Raw genomic sequence first — 14,949 nt, 5'->3', positions numbered from 1 at the left:
CTTGTGTATGTCAATGCTTAAGTTCCTAAAATGAGTTTGCTGAGAGAATCCTTCATCAGTTTCAAATATTTTTGACAAGTAGTGCTGTTTGATTGACTCAAATTTGAAAGTTTAATATTTTCTGGTTGCATATCAAATAATACAAATGTTACTGAAACAAATCTATCATGAATTTTACAAAATTAAAATACAATTCAGTGAGAAATAAAGAAACATTAATTTTAAGCAAAGATTAATTGTGCAATTTAATATTTTTCCTAAGTATATAGTCTGTGTTTCTATTCAAAGGGAAACAGTAAAATATCCATTTGAAGACTGGACTACATAATTTGTTAAAAACGAGTTAAGAAATTTTCGCCGTCGTCGGTCAAAACAAAAATGTTTAATTTAAAGTTTACGCTAGTTGTTTCAATCTGTCAAATATTCATCAAATCATATTTGAGATTTGATAATTTCTAGTTTTTATGATTTACGAAGTGCTAACCACGCTTTAAGAAAACCAATTACTTCCATTGGCCACAAGGTGGATACTTTATTCTATTACAAATTCGCCACAGAAACTTACAAGTGTACTAGAATAACAACGGATATCTGTCGTCGCAGAAACAGATCGCAGTCGTCGGAGTTGTCAAAAATAAGCCAAGGAAGGAATTTTTGTTTTTAGCAGAAATTTCTTAATTTCCTTACTTTTTCTTTCGTCGTTATCATATTTACATACGACAATTAACCTCGTTTCATATGAAATTAATAGTTTAATTAATTCACATTCAGAGAAAATATCATTCATAATCATTGAAATAATTGCACAAATCAAGGTATTTCATAATTTCAAATAATTAATCATTTATTTTTAACACGAAGATCGAGATAAAAAGTAAATTTTAATTTTCCTGAGTCATTCGAAAAAACTTAGCGCAAATTGGTATTTTCGTTTTTCTTTGTTTTTCTCTTTGGGGGGATTCGAATTCGGTGTGAGTGAAGAAAATACTCAGCTGTTTTATTTATTATTTCAATTGACTGTTTTGTTTGCTTTCAATTTTGATAACATGGAATTTTCCATTTGAAATTTAAAGTTTTCTTGTTAAAAATTCCAATCGTGTAATATAGGTCGAAGTTCAACATTGGAGAACCTAATCATACGAGAAACACTTTCTACTACTGCCCCCACTTTTAAATTAAGCTCGAATCTTTAACACATCAAGAAATGGATACGGAAAAGTCCAGCAATAGCTCGTTTGAGGATCTCTCGAATCTCAACGAGGCCGAAATGAAACAAATGAAGGAAGAAGTTGAGCCTAAGATTGATGAGCATCGAGTTGTTGACTTGCTTGGCAATGGCCAGCTTATTAAGAAGACCTTGAAGAAGTCTAACAATCCCATAAGTCCGCAACGTGGAGAATTGGTTAAGCTTAGTTTTACTGGTAAATTGGACGATGGCACGGTTGTGGAGAAGGAAGAAAATGCATATTTCCATGTTGGTGATTATGAAGTGAGTATTAAAAAAGAAGGAGGTGTTTTAGCTTTGTTTTGTTATATTTAAAAACGATTTTTGAATCCAGGTCGTCCAAGGTCTAGACTTGGCAATACCAATGATGTTTGTTGGGGAAGTTGCTGAGGTAATCGTGGATTCTAGATTTGCCTACGGACAAATTGGATTGAAAAACGAAGAGGACCCTAAGCTTTCCATTCCCCCAGATGCAAAGGTGAGTACAAATTTAGAAGTTCAGTCAACGAGTGTAATAAATGCAATCAGTTAATTACTTTTAATTAAAAATACAAAACAAAAAAGAAAAGACTATTATAAATATTTATTATGGTTTTATAACTGTTGTTAATCGTGATTTCTACTAACAAACCATACATCATCATTTTTCTTTATTAACGATTGAGGTAAAAAGAGCAGTTTTATTATTGTTTAAAAGGCTTTGTTAGTTTGATTGTTTTTTGTTTTTTAATGAGTTGGAACGTATTTCAATTGTTTCCCATAGGAAGGTACAGTTTGTTGTGTAAGAATATAGGTACTTCTTTAATATTTACGTATTTTGTGTACTTTGAGTCATTTAATCATTTGAGTCTACAACATTCTTATTACATGGCGTAATTGTTTGTAAATACTATGTTTATTATATTACCTACAGGTATGGCCAATATAATAGGTATACATTTTTGTCAAGCAAAAAATCTTAAATTGAACCATTTAAGTATTTTGTAAATGTTGTATAATTTTAACACTTCAGAATTTCAGAAAGAAGTTAGCTTATAGCAAGCTTCAAACTACGATCAGAGGCTCATCATAAATGCATGTGTTAGTTGCTAGTAAGAAATAATACAATTATAGCCAAACCCACGCACAAAATACAAAACTAAATTAACAATTAACTATTGCAGAACAAAAAAAAAATGAAATGAGAACATTTACGATAGTGGATCACTGGTTCTAAAACAATGATTTAAATCCCACCTTATTTAAATTAAAATCTATCGATAAACTGTTTAAGTAATATAAAATACTCATTCGACTTAAAACTTCATTCTTCCCATAGTTAGTTCCATGGAAGTCAATATGTATAAAATCAAAAGAACGTAGGTGATGAGTTCTGCCTCATGCATCATTTTTACCATTAATGAGTTGAACATGGGGATTAAACTCCTTTACCCAGCGTTTTATAAAACCAAGCATAGAACTTGCTTTGTTTACAATAAAATTAATGTGATGTGTAAATTTTAAGCTGGAACAGAAATTAACACCTAAATCTTTAAAAGTTTTTGCTGTGATTTACAGTAGTCAAATACACTACCGATTCGTTTTTTAATAAAAGTATTCATCTGGCATTTTAGGTAAGGCTATTTTTGCCACACCAAAATGTGAAACTATCAATGTCGGCTTGTAAAAGAATACGATCATGGCTGGACTTTATTATTTTAAAAATCTTCATGTGGTCAGCAAAAATGAGAAGTTCACTTGAGCGAAAACCATGACGATACATCGTAATAGATAGGATGAAAAGAAAAGGGCCAATATGGCTTTCCTGAGGAACACCAGATTATGCAACAAAAGCTTCTGAATGACAATTTTACTTCATAAGATCTATTTTCAAGGTATAATTTGATCCAAGCTAAAAAAAATGATGGAAAACCAAGAACTTTAAGTTTAAATAGAATAATTGCGTGGTTAAGTTGGTCAAAAGCTTTAGAAAAGTCAGTGTATACACAGTCAACTTCATAACCCGTTTGAATGTATGTTAGAGAATGTGAGGAGATCTGTAACAGTTGATCTTTTTCTCACAAACCCATATTCGCAAATGAGATTTTTACTAAAAAATGCTAGACTTTCACAAACAACTTGTTCAAACAATTTAGGAATGTAAGAAAGCTTTGCAATGGGCCTGTAGTTGCTTATATCTGCCTTGTTAACTTTCTTGCAAATTGGTGTTAGAAATGACTTCTTCCATATACTGGGAAATTTGCCTGTTTTTAGAGAAAGCTTGAATATGACCGTAAGGGGTTCAACTAAAGCATTACTTCATTTTTTTAGTACTATCGGGGGAATACCATCGGGATCGGCTGAGCAGTCATCATAAAACGCAGATAAAAGATCAACGATCGTACTCTGTAGCACAGGTATGTGACTACAGCTAGTTTGGGAAAAGGAGTGAAGATTATATTTACTTCATCAACTTCTTCAGGGCTATTAACAAAGGACTCAAATAAATTTGTTGCGATATCAACAGTTTTATCTAATGAAAGGTTCTTGTAAGTGAAGTTAACTGGAAAGCTTTCTGATTTTTTCTTTGAGTTTACAAAACTCCAAAATTTTTTAGGATTCTCTATCAAAGAGGTGCCCATATCAGTAACATAACAAGCATATAAACAATTTTAGAAAGAGACTTAAATTGGTTGAAGAATTCGACATAAAAAGAGTTGTTGATTGGAGACAAACTTTTGAGATACGTTTTCCATGCCTTATTTCTTTTGTTACGCAGAAAAACGCAATTCTTTCGTGTAAGTTTGTATTTCTTGATTTCTTTATGGGTAGATTTTTTTCAACACAATAATTAAGGATCTTATAAAAAGTTGAAACTGCTTCGTCAATGTTAGAAAATGCTAATGTATCACCAATTCCAGAAATGGTTAAATCTTCAGACAACAGCTGGAAATTAGCTCTTCTAAAAGGAATTACTGTGTTCAGTGAGGTGATTACTTAAGTCAAAACTAATGTCCAACGGGGGGTGATATTTGTCAATATTAGTAATTCCTGATCTAGATTCTAGAACAAGAGTATTAAAAGCGTCAGAAGAAAATACTAAATCGAGAATTCGATTTTTTAAATTTTTAATACAGCTTGTTTGCTGTAAGTCAGTAAGAAAGACTTTATCGAGAAGAGATAGTTCCATTTGTGAAGTAAAAGGAGAGGATTCAAGGCAAGATTCGTCTTCGGATGGAATTTATAAGATAGTCTAATGCCAAGGAGGGATAGTTATAAACCGGCTCCAAACTTTTTGGAGCAATGTAGATGTTTAAAATGAAAATTGTCTTAGTCTGTACCATTATCTTTATACATACCAGTTCAATTGATAATTCAAATGGAAAAGATACAGAAGAAGGGAAATATGTACTTTTTACCGCTATGAGAACATCTTTACCTAAATCCTTTGCATTACCAACATGACTATCGTTTCTGTGAACTTCGAACTCTTGACTGAAATGTTCTGTGTCGGAAAAGCTTGAATTAAGCCACGTTTCTGTCAAAACGAATACGTCGTTAGGAAATGTATCTGTTTGTTGCAGGCTTCATTTTAGGCTGCCCAAAAAAAAAATAGCAACACTTGATTTAAAGTCTTTAAAAAAACACACTTCTATTTTCAAAGTTCCTTTAATCTTGTTGACATATAACCCAAATCAACATGCAACTTGATGTTAAAATGAGTCTATTCAGCTTTTTTTCACTCATTGCTTGGCACACTTAGCGTTGCTTGAGTTTGTGTATTTGTCGGGTTTTCTAATTGGAATTTGACAACTTTAAATTTAATTTGTGAACTCACCCTTTCACTAATTATCGAACTATAATTGTCCATTTATTTTATTAAATTTTTCAAACGTTATTCATATCCAACCATACAATTATTATCTACAAAATATATCATTAGGTTACAAGTCCATTATAAGTTGTGCTTTGTATTGTAAATAAAAACCGTTATTACTTTTCCAATATGCCATGGAACTCTTTAACACAATCAAGAGTGGGTAGTGTGGTTCCACTGCATTTCGGAGGGAAAAAGCCATTAGCAACGCAACAGCAACATCAAATTTAGGATTTAATCTGTGCTGAACGATTGGAATACATTGGTTCTAAAACAACGAAAGCCGCTTTTACTGTTTTAGTCTGTTTCTCGCCTTAAATAAAATTAAACAAAAAAAAAATATCACGTTAAATTTTTAATAAAATTGTCTTAATTGGGGTTTTTTGGCACCTTAAAACGTATCCCAAAGTTCATGTAAAATATAAAAATAAAATAAAAATGTTCTTTAAGAGCAATAACTTACATTTCGGTCGTAATTTTCTCGCTAGTAGACAAGTAAAATAAGTTTAGTGCAAACATTTGACCCCAAACATTCGTACCCGAGTCTCTGAGACAACGGGTTGGTCAAAGTGTTAAAGCGTTCTTAGAAAACGTCCTAAAAAAGTCAGTTCTCAAAAATTGTGTATTATTTATACCACATTATGACGTATTTTGTGTAAGGATCATGGTTTACATCCATACAAGATCAAGCTACTTCTCAAGAATTGCAGCCGATGGGCACGTTGTCGAGTTTTTATTGTTTTCTTGTCGTGCAAAATACCATAATTTTATAAAACAAAATTATACAACTCTAAATTTTCTTGAAGACATTTGTTTTAAAGGGGATACCGACATAATGCCCAAGTTCAAAATCTTCAAAAACAAAATTCACAAAATCATTATCCCCAAGCACAAAATCCTTAAAAACAAACTCCCCAGGATCTAAATCCCCATTCCGATAATCCACAAACGAAATCCGCACATCTTATTTTTTTAAACATCATTTGAGTTTACTTTTTGGAGGTAAGCAAAAGTTCAGGAGAATACAACTTTTTAAAAACTTTACTTCTGGTTCAAAACCAATTTTCTAGATGCTACAAAAAGAAAGCATGAACCTGAGGTTAAGTCAGTTGCTGATTGTCTAAATATAATTTTCTTCGCACACAAAATTTAGTTGAAGCTTGGCCTCAAGTGCATTGTAGGGATAAAAAACTCAGGATTATATACACTAATAAGAGAATTATGAAATTAAATGATCATAGGGGTCAAGTTTCCCAAATCATTTTCCCAATATTTCCAATCGAGTATATCAAAGAAATTATGTTTGGCGCCAAACATAGGTAGGTAGGTAGAAATGGCGATCTCAAGGCCTGAGATCCAATTAGCGCTGTAGTGCGCCGTTTTGATATCAAAAACTCGTTTGACCTTTGATTAAAAGGGATAGATTTATAGAGAAGCTTCGTAGCGATTATGTTAGAGCCATTTTGTCGCATTGAAAAAAAAGTTTAGGTCTCTAATTTTTGTCTCAGATAGCTCATCAAGTTCTTGAAAAAATGCTTTTCCAAAGTATTTCATTCTAGTGTTTGCCAAAACAGAAAATTTGCAGAGGAAATGGATTATCGTTTCACTTTCTCTTTGGTCACTACTGCTACGGCAAAAGGTGTTGTATGAGATACCCAACTGCTCTGCATGAACTCCTATAGACCAATGTCCGGTACAAACCGCAACAATCCTGGCTATGTCTTGCCTTGGCCTGCATAGAAGATCGTTTGTACGGGTTTTGTTATAGGTGGGCCATATCTTCCTAGATATAATGCAGTTGGGTAAATTGCTCCACCTTCGGTTTGATTCAGTTTGGTAGATATAAAAGATTTTACCCTTCATAGCACCAAGAGAAATGTTAACCATTTCCGCAAGAGAGCTATGAAGGGCCGATCCTTGCCTGGCTAGCTCGTCAGACCGTTCATTTCCCACGATACCACTATAGCCCGGAACCCAGATCAGGGTGACACCGAGGTTAATATTCAGGCTCGCAAGCTCGTCGCGACATTGCTGGACTAGGGTACCCAACCCGTTTTAAAGCACATTGGGTAAGTTCAGACGAAATAAGTGACTTGAAAGTAGGGCAAGTTTCCGGAATCTGATTCGACAGCTGCCAAAAAAGTGGCTTCTAATTAAGGAAACTTCATTAGAAAATTGACTGGAAAGTTAGTCAAGAAAAACTCCCTAATTTTCAAGTCAAGTCTACTTATGTCAAAACGACAGTTGATCATTATTTTTTCATTCAACTTAAAGCTGAACTTTATTACTTTATAATTTATCTATTTTCTGCAGAATTAAATTTAATATTTTGTGTAAGAGGGTTAATTGTCAAATTTATGAAGAAAGAAGTAATATTTCTTTACAACGCAAAGTACAAATCTTGGCTTCTTTGAAAAGTGCTTTTTAGAAAATAATGTTTTGATAGTTTTTACAAAATCAAGTGAAAGTAGGGGTTAAGGAAGTAAAGTTTCGAGTTTGAAGTTTATAGCACTTGAAAAACTGAATAGTTGCATTGGTCAAAATAAATGTTCAAAGAATGCACTTGACTGCAAATGAAATCCCAAAAAAGATCATCAAATTTTCCTCTGCAAGCAATACAAATTTTTATTCAGCTATCAACACATCAAAATAAGAATGGGTTGGTCATTTTGCTATCACTTTGGTCACTTTTTTTTAAAATTCTTATTGCAATATTTAATGGAGAACCTTTTCTTTTCAACACAGCATTAATTCCATTTGTTCTAAGGTCAAGTCATTTTAATGACATTTATCCGGAGATTTATTTTGTTACAAGTCTTCTGTTTATTCATTTTAACATAGAATTTGATCGAAAGGTTCTAAATAAAATTCAGGTCCAGGGATCGAGAAGATCTCTCCAAAACATTAATTTAAAAACCATAATTTCGTTAAATTTGCTTTATATAGCCATCATTTTACATGGTACATAGTGCCATACATGTTCTTTAATTAATAAGCCATGTAAACAAAATCAATGGTGTCCCCCAGGGCTCCGTTTTGTCTCCGACTCTCTTCCTTATATTCATAAACGATCTTTTGTCTGTCACTTCTAATCCATTAAACTGTTTCGCCGACGACAGTACCCTTAACTTTTCATATTCGTTACTCGATTCACATCCTTGCCCTTCAGATGTGGAACTTCAACGGCAGCGTATGATAAGCTCATTAAATTCTGATCTTGACAGCATTGTCCAATGGGGAATCAAAAACCGTAATTTAATGCTTCGAAAACTCAATGCTGTCTCTTGTCGTTAATGCGTAACGCACCCCCGATGCCACTATCTATGAGTGGCACTTGCATCCAGGAAACCAATCAACTATCAGTACTCGGTATGTGTATTACAGATCAACTCTTGTGGACTGATCACATACTCGATATAGACAAAATTGCTGCCAGCTGCTTAGGATTTCTCCGACGATGCAAGAAATTTGTTACCCTTTCTGATCTGGCTATAATCTACAAAGCTTTTATCCGTCCAAAGCTTGAATATAATTCGCATATCCGGGCAGGTGCCCCCAAAACAATGTTTCATGCCTTTGGTTGATTTAAAGATATTTTTACAAACAATGTTCTGTCGAATTAGTCGGTTGCATTCCACCCCTTAAACAATTCAGCCTTCTAGGAATGCTCAGTTAACCCTTGAGCTCAATTTCGGGGGTACTGTCAAGTATAGAGATTCTTTCTTAAATCGTACATCGAGAATGTGGAATGCTTTGGCCAACTCTGTATTTTCAAGTATAGAGATTCTTTCTTAAATCGTACATCGAGAATGTGGAATGCTCTGGCCAACTCTGTATTTCCCTCCCATTTAGATGTTCAGAACTTTAAGACCTCCTTTTAAATCCTTCCATATTTTCCTAACGCTCGCACTGTGTTTAAATATAAACATATAAAGGGTACTAATAACCCCTTGAGTGCTTGTGAATTAAAAAAAAATGTTTGGTTATAATGCCGCAATTTCTGTTGTTCAACATTGAATTTATTTATCGAAAATCTTTGTGTGACTTAAAATTTTTCAAAATATAAAACGTTTGTTAAAACCACGCAGGTAACAAATTTACAATATTTCTGAAAAAAATAATTAATATTAAAAGATTTTGTTACTTATTGTAATTCCCTTTTTCAATTTATTTTCAGATAACTTATGAAGTACATTTATTGGATACAAAATTTGAAGAGCATGCAGATCTTAAGAACTTTGAAATTCGTAAAAAATATGGGCAAGTTAATGGTATTTTTTTATATTAAAACAAACCAAAAATAACCGTTTTATTTTATATAATTTAGAAACCGCAAAAAGGAAAGAGCTAACTTTTGGTATAATCGAAATGAATTTAATATTGCAATTCAATTATACCGTCGTGCGCTTGAATACTTAGATGATAGAGATGGTGATCCAGAGGCTAATATTGATACAGAAGATTTAGAGGTTAGTTGTTCTACTCGTAAAACAAATAACTAAGATTCAAAACCTTAAACAAATTGTACTTTTTTTCAGCTATCCAATGCTGATTTACAGAGCATTTTGGATGACAGATTGGTTGTTTATAATAATCTTGCGATGGCACAGATTAAAATTTCAGCATACGATGCTGCACTTGCTTCAGTTGAGCATGTGCTACGATGCCAACCCAATAATCATAAGGCTTTATACAGAAAAGGAAGGGTAAGTCTTGAGAACAATTATATACTATTCATTTTGACCTTAACTTAAAATTCAATATTTCTTGTGAATAAAAAAAGATTTTAGAAGGCAAAGGTGACACCAAAGGAGCCATCAGTTTATTACAAAGAGCAGCTACTTTGGAACCTGATAGCAGGACTATTCAACAGGTAAAATACTCGTGAAACATCCCAAGTTCCTTGATGAAGTCAAAATATATGATTTCTCTTATTTTCTGTATAGGATCTCGCCAAGTTAATTATAAAAGCACGCCGTGAAGAACACAACGAAAAAGAAATGTACCAAAAAATGTTGGGCCATGCCAAAAAGCTAGAACAAAATAGCAAACAGCCACTAAAACGAGCTAATCCAGAAAGCTCAAAGGTAAACTAACTAACTAACGATTTTTCTTACTTGAAGGTTATGGTGTTAAATTTATTTTTTTTTTGTCCACAGTTAAAAGTTCTTGGATATCTTATGGGATCTATTCTGATTGGTGTTGCTGGTGTAGCAATGTACAGATATAAATACTAAACAAACAAATCGTAATTGTTTTGCCTTATTTATTTGTCTCTTCCATTTTTATTTAGTTTTTCTCTTTTTTTTTTAAATAATTTTAATGCTTGAAACTTCTTCCGAATTGAATTGAAAAAATCAACAAAAGAAAAAAAGAAAAGGCAACATTTTTAAGGCTTTCGCATTCCATCGAAATATTAATTTTTCGAAATTGGTTTGCATTGATCAAAATAGATGATTTATATATTTATATATTTTTTTTTGTTATTCTATTTGCAATATGACATGTTGTGTAAATTTATTGTTGCGCCGTAATACAATTAATTTTGTTTTTTTTTTTATTTTGATTTATTTTTATTTAAATCATGAAAGACAAAAAATAGGTTTTTGTTGGACATTTATTATATTTTGTACCTTTCATTTATAAAACACAATTTATCCTTAAAAAATATATCATTCCAAGATATGTGTAGATATATTTGAAAATGTTTTAATATTTTTTAATTCCAATGGTAATGGACAGGTTCATAGTAAATAAACAAAAAAAAAAAAGAATTAAAACAAAATATTGGAATAAATTGTTTTTTGTTTTTTTTTTTTTTGTGGAGGTTTTGTCTTTTGCTATTGTTTAAAGTTTTTCGGTATGAACCCATCATAAAATTATTAAAAGTTAGAAGGTTAGTTTAGTTTGTACTAAGACCACATCATATACATTACACTTACATAAATAAATACGTACAAAATTTTAATAAATATATTTCCTTTAAAATTAAATTAGTTTGTGTTTCCATTCAAATTGGAAAACGACACAGAACACGTTAAACAATAGACACTGCTCGTGAATATTTTAAAATGTGCTTGATTGTCTGATGTCTAAGGCTTTTACGGGACCATGTAGAATAAATCCTTAACTATTAAAGCATAAGCAAAAATAAGGTTATCATTAACCCTAAAAATATCTTATGTTAAAAAAAAGTGTGATGAGATGTGGTGCCAGCACTTAACTTGATACAACCGAGTTTAGTCGATACAATCGAGCATTGGCAGCACACATTTTGGTTCAGTCGAGTGTCCTTGATTGTTTTTCCAGATTTGGCAGAACACAAACTTCAAATTGACGTTTGAAACAAATATTTTCACTCGACAGAAATTAGTTATCGTCGGGAGTGATTTTTGTGTTAGAAAATAGAAAAACAAAATTTATGAGTTCTCACGTTGATTTAGCTATGGGAATTCTTAAAACTGCCCAAGTTAGAAAAAATATGAGTACCATCAACGCAGCCCACAGTTTAACTATGGACAACACTAGTATCACCGTATTTAACAAATAGTTTATAGCAACACTATACAAAGCACTAATGTTGTGGTCTGATGGTTCACCGTCTTATTCTTAGATAATTCTGCCATAAACTAGTTGTTAAATACGGTGATACTAGTGTTGTCCTTTAAAGTTAAACTTTTCGCACTTTTTGTGCAACTTTTAATCATGTTTTTTTAAATATAAAATAATGTAGCTAAATAAATCCCCTGAAGAAGCTGGAAAACAACTGGCGAAACGTAGGGTAAAACCAAGGTGGATTAGTTTTATTTTATTATTAATCTCATCCAACTGATTGATCATCAAAGCCCAAGAAACAAAGAATTTCTCATTATTTTATATTATTAATCTAAATTTATGTCCAGATGAACTCTGTCCGGTTCACGTTTCTTGTGTTTCACTTTTAATATTTTCTATTTACGTTCTAACTTTCACTTTTTATCATTTATTAATTGTCAAGAAATATACATTTTTTATCTTCTGTTAAAACCATCAAACGAGTGCTTTCTTTCTTCCTTCAAATTATTTTAGGCTATTTCTATTCTGATCGTATTTCACGGAAGAAACCAATTCGGAAGAATACATCCAAGCTCAAATCTTCCGAACATTAAAAATTCGCAAAATTTAAAGCGTTTCTACTTCTTATTACAAAGTGCAGGAATGCGAAAACAATGCACCGTTCTGACACCTCCTTCCAAACCTTCCCTTTCTGTATAATTAGTTTAACGAAACCTTCTTTTGCTGTATGATAATGTCCCAGACTTTTTTGTAGTTAAGGATTCTGTCGAAGTACTTTAATTTGATCAAAATTCTCATAATTTGCTATCTTTCCTTTTTAAACTTTTATTCTTCAATCAAGCGGTGAACTACTGAAAAGAGAGCACACAAATCTCACTGTGTAAGCTTTTCCGTCAGCAGGTTTCTTTCAGATGGAAAACAGAAATTGTCCAACCTGTCGCTTAAAAAAGCGAATTCTCTTTCATTTTAACTATCGTCCAATTGCACATTTACGTCCCTTCGTTCCAAGGTCATGTAAATCCTTGAATACATCGTTTTGGAGAAAGTAAAATTGTTGTACTTAATATTTCAAAGGCATTTGATAGAGTTTAGCACCAAGCTATTTTAACGAAAATGCGTGCATTTGGTTTTGAAGAATTGCTTATTTTTTAAGTTAGAAATTACCGTTCAATCCAACTAGTATTGGATATCGGTTAGAATTTGACAACCACAACATCAAAGCTGGTGTTCCCAAGGACTCCGTTTTATCTCAAACTCTGTTCCCTATTCGTATAACTCACTTAATAGTTTCTCAGGTGACAGTACCCTCAGCTAATCTTATTCGTTTTTAAATCTCATCCCACCAACGGCAGCGTATGAAAATTTCATTAAATTCTGATATTTGAAATTTTAATACTTCGAAAACTCAATGGTGTCAATTGTTGAGGAGACTGAACAGCTTTCAGTTCTAGGTACGTGCATCACAAACCGTCTGTTGTATAGTGATCACACATTTTACATCGCCAAAAATTTTGCTAACTCTTATTATCTGGTTATTATTTAGAAAGCTTTTATTCGTTCATTCGAAAACAAAGTATAATTCTTATGTTACATACTTGAGACTTTTGAACATAATTGAAATGTGAGCTCTAGAATTCATGGGCGATCGCTCTTTGTCATTTGCTACTCGTAAAAACCGCCATTTCACGCCTATCATTGTTTTATCGATATTTTCACAAAAGATGCTCAACTGAAATAGCCAATTGCATAAAACCCTTTAAACAATCCAACTGTAATACCCTTGCTTCTTGAAATGCTTAAGAGTTTACACTTGAGCCCAAATTCGGGAGCGTAAAGGGATGCGTAATTTAGCCGCACACAAGAATGCGGAATGTATTACAAATATTTGATCAGTTTGCTTCTACGAGTATATACAGGAAAGAATTTTTCAATATATTCAACCCTAAAACTATAAAACAAGTACGTAAGCCGGCCAAGGCTTAAAACCTCATCCCGACTACCCGCTATCAAGTGCCCTACTGAACCGAAGTAGCTCTGCTTCGCCTTGTGCCATGACGTCCCGATTGTACAGGAGTCCCCTATCCACGATTCGTCGCTTGACGTGGTAGATTAGCGTAACTGCCAATTTATCCAGTATCAGACCGCATCTATATAAAAAGAGGAATGCCTCTGGTGGAATGAAGCCGTTCAAGCGTGCACTCTCTAAATACTCTTCTTTCGGATAGAACGCCCCAAAAATTAAACTGTTGGTCGAAGTTATGTTCATAAAAAAGCAGTGCTCTCCAAATAAAACAAAAAGGCCTTCAATATCAACGTTATAATACATTTCATTAAACTTCTAATAACAAACTAAAATATTTTATTCATAATAACAGAAAATAAGTATTATCGATTTTTTACCGTTAGCTTTGTCACAGTAAGAACCGTTTTATAAATATATGGCTGTTCATAAAAATAGCAGTGCATGACAAAGTGCTAGATCTATTATGTAACAAGTAAGAAAAACTGTAATGAGTTATATGAAAGTATGCAAATAATGTTAGCTTACAATTAGTACTTTGTTGCATAACCATTGTTTTCTATGATGCTTCGCATCTACGTGGCATCGAGTCCACTAAAACCTGACACCTCTCAATAGGTATTGCCTTCCACGAATCACGCACTGCTTCCCACAATTATTTCGAATTCTAGGCTTTTGCTTTATGAACTGCGTTCTTAATATCCCCCCACAAATTTACGATGGGGTTAAGGTAGGGGGATTGAGCGGGCGAATCTATAACGGATAACTTTGTCTGCGCATACCATGATTTTGACTTTTTTGACGTATGCTTTGGGTCATCATCGTCTTGTTGGTATAACCAGACCAACGGCATTTCCTCTTCAGCATAACCTCCTAGAGAATTTTCACGTACTCGGTTGCATCCCATATACCCCCCATGGGATAAATAGGCCCGACCCCGTAATATGAAAAGCAAGCCAATATCATAAATTTTCCTCCACCATGCTTCACTGTTTTTATAGTGTACCGTGAATCGTATGTTGCATTTTAGGGTCTTCTCACATATTCTCGACGACCCTTGGACCCAAAAAGGACGAATTTGCTTTCATCGAACATTCCTCCATTTCTCTTTTGCCCAATCTCTATGCGCTTTAATAAACCCCATTCACTTTGCCACATGCCTTTTCGTCAAGAATGGTACCTTGCGTGGATTTCGGGCTGGTAACTTCGCTTAAAAAGACGTCTTCGTATTGTGACAGCGCTAACAGATAGTTGAAGTCCATTTATTATTTTCCTAGAGCCTATGGAAGGGTT

At 33.1% G+C, this 14,949-nt stretch overlaps 1 protein-coding gene across 3 annotated transcripts; it reads left to right on the top strand.

The window, feature by feature from the left end:
• Nucleotides 1-598: 598 nt before the first annotated feature.
• Nucleotides 599-10,329, top strand: LOC129951505 (peptidyl-prolyl cis-trans isomerase FKBP8). Of its 3 annotated transcripts, none has more exons than XM_056063692.1 (9): nt 599-815; nt 1,108-1,489; nt 1,560-1,703; nt 9,259-9,341; nt 9,409-9,550; nt 9,620-9,787; nt 9,865-9,954; nt 10,028-10,168; nt 10,241-10,329. In XM_056063692.1, exons 2-9 carry the CDS (start codon nt 1,205-1,207, stop codon nt 10,316-10,318), a joined length of 1,131 nt encoding a protein of 376 aa, XP_055919667.1. In that variant the 5' UTR covers nt 599-815; nt 1,108-1,204; the 3' UTR covers nt 10,319-10,329. The 3 variants fall into 3 exon arrangements, with proteins under 3 accessions (XP_055919667.1, XP_055919668.1, XP_055919670.1); XM_056063693.1 differs by lacking the exon at nt 599-815 and adding an exon at nt 822-971; XM_056063695.1 differs by lacking the exon at nt 599-815 and having other exon boundaries at nt 1,090-1,489.
• Nucleotides 10,330-14,949: the final 4,620 nt, after the last annotated feature.

The sequence above is a fragment of the Eupeodes corollae genome, chromosome 3 (assembly GCF_945859685.1).
Source record: "Eupeodes corollae chromosome 3, idEupCoro1.1, whole genome shotgun sequence".
Taxonomy (NCBI): Eukaryota; Metazoa; Arthropoda; class Insecta; order Diptera; family Syrphidae; genus Eupeodes; species Eupeodes corollae.
This window is presented reverse-complemented; position numbering and strand designations above follow the sequence as displayed.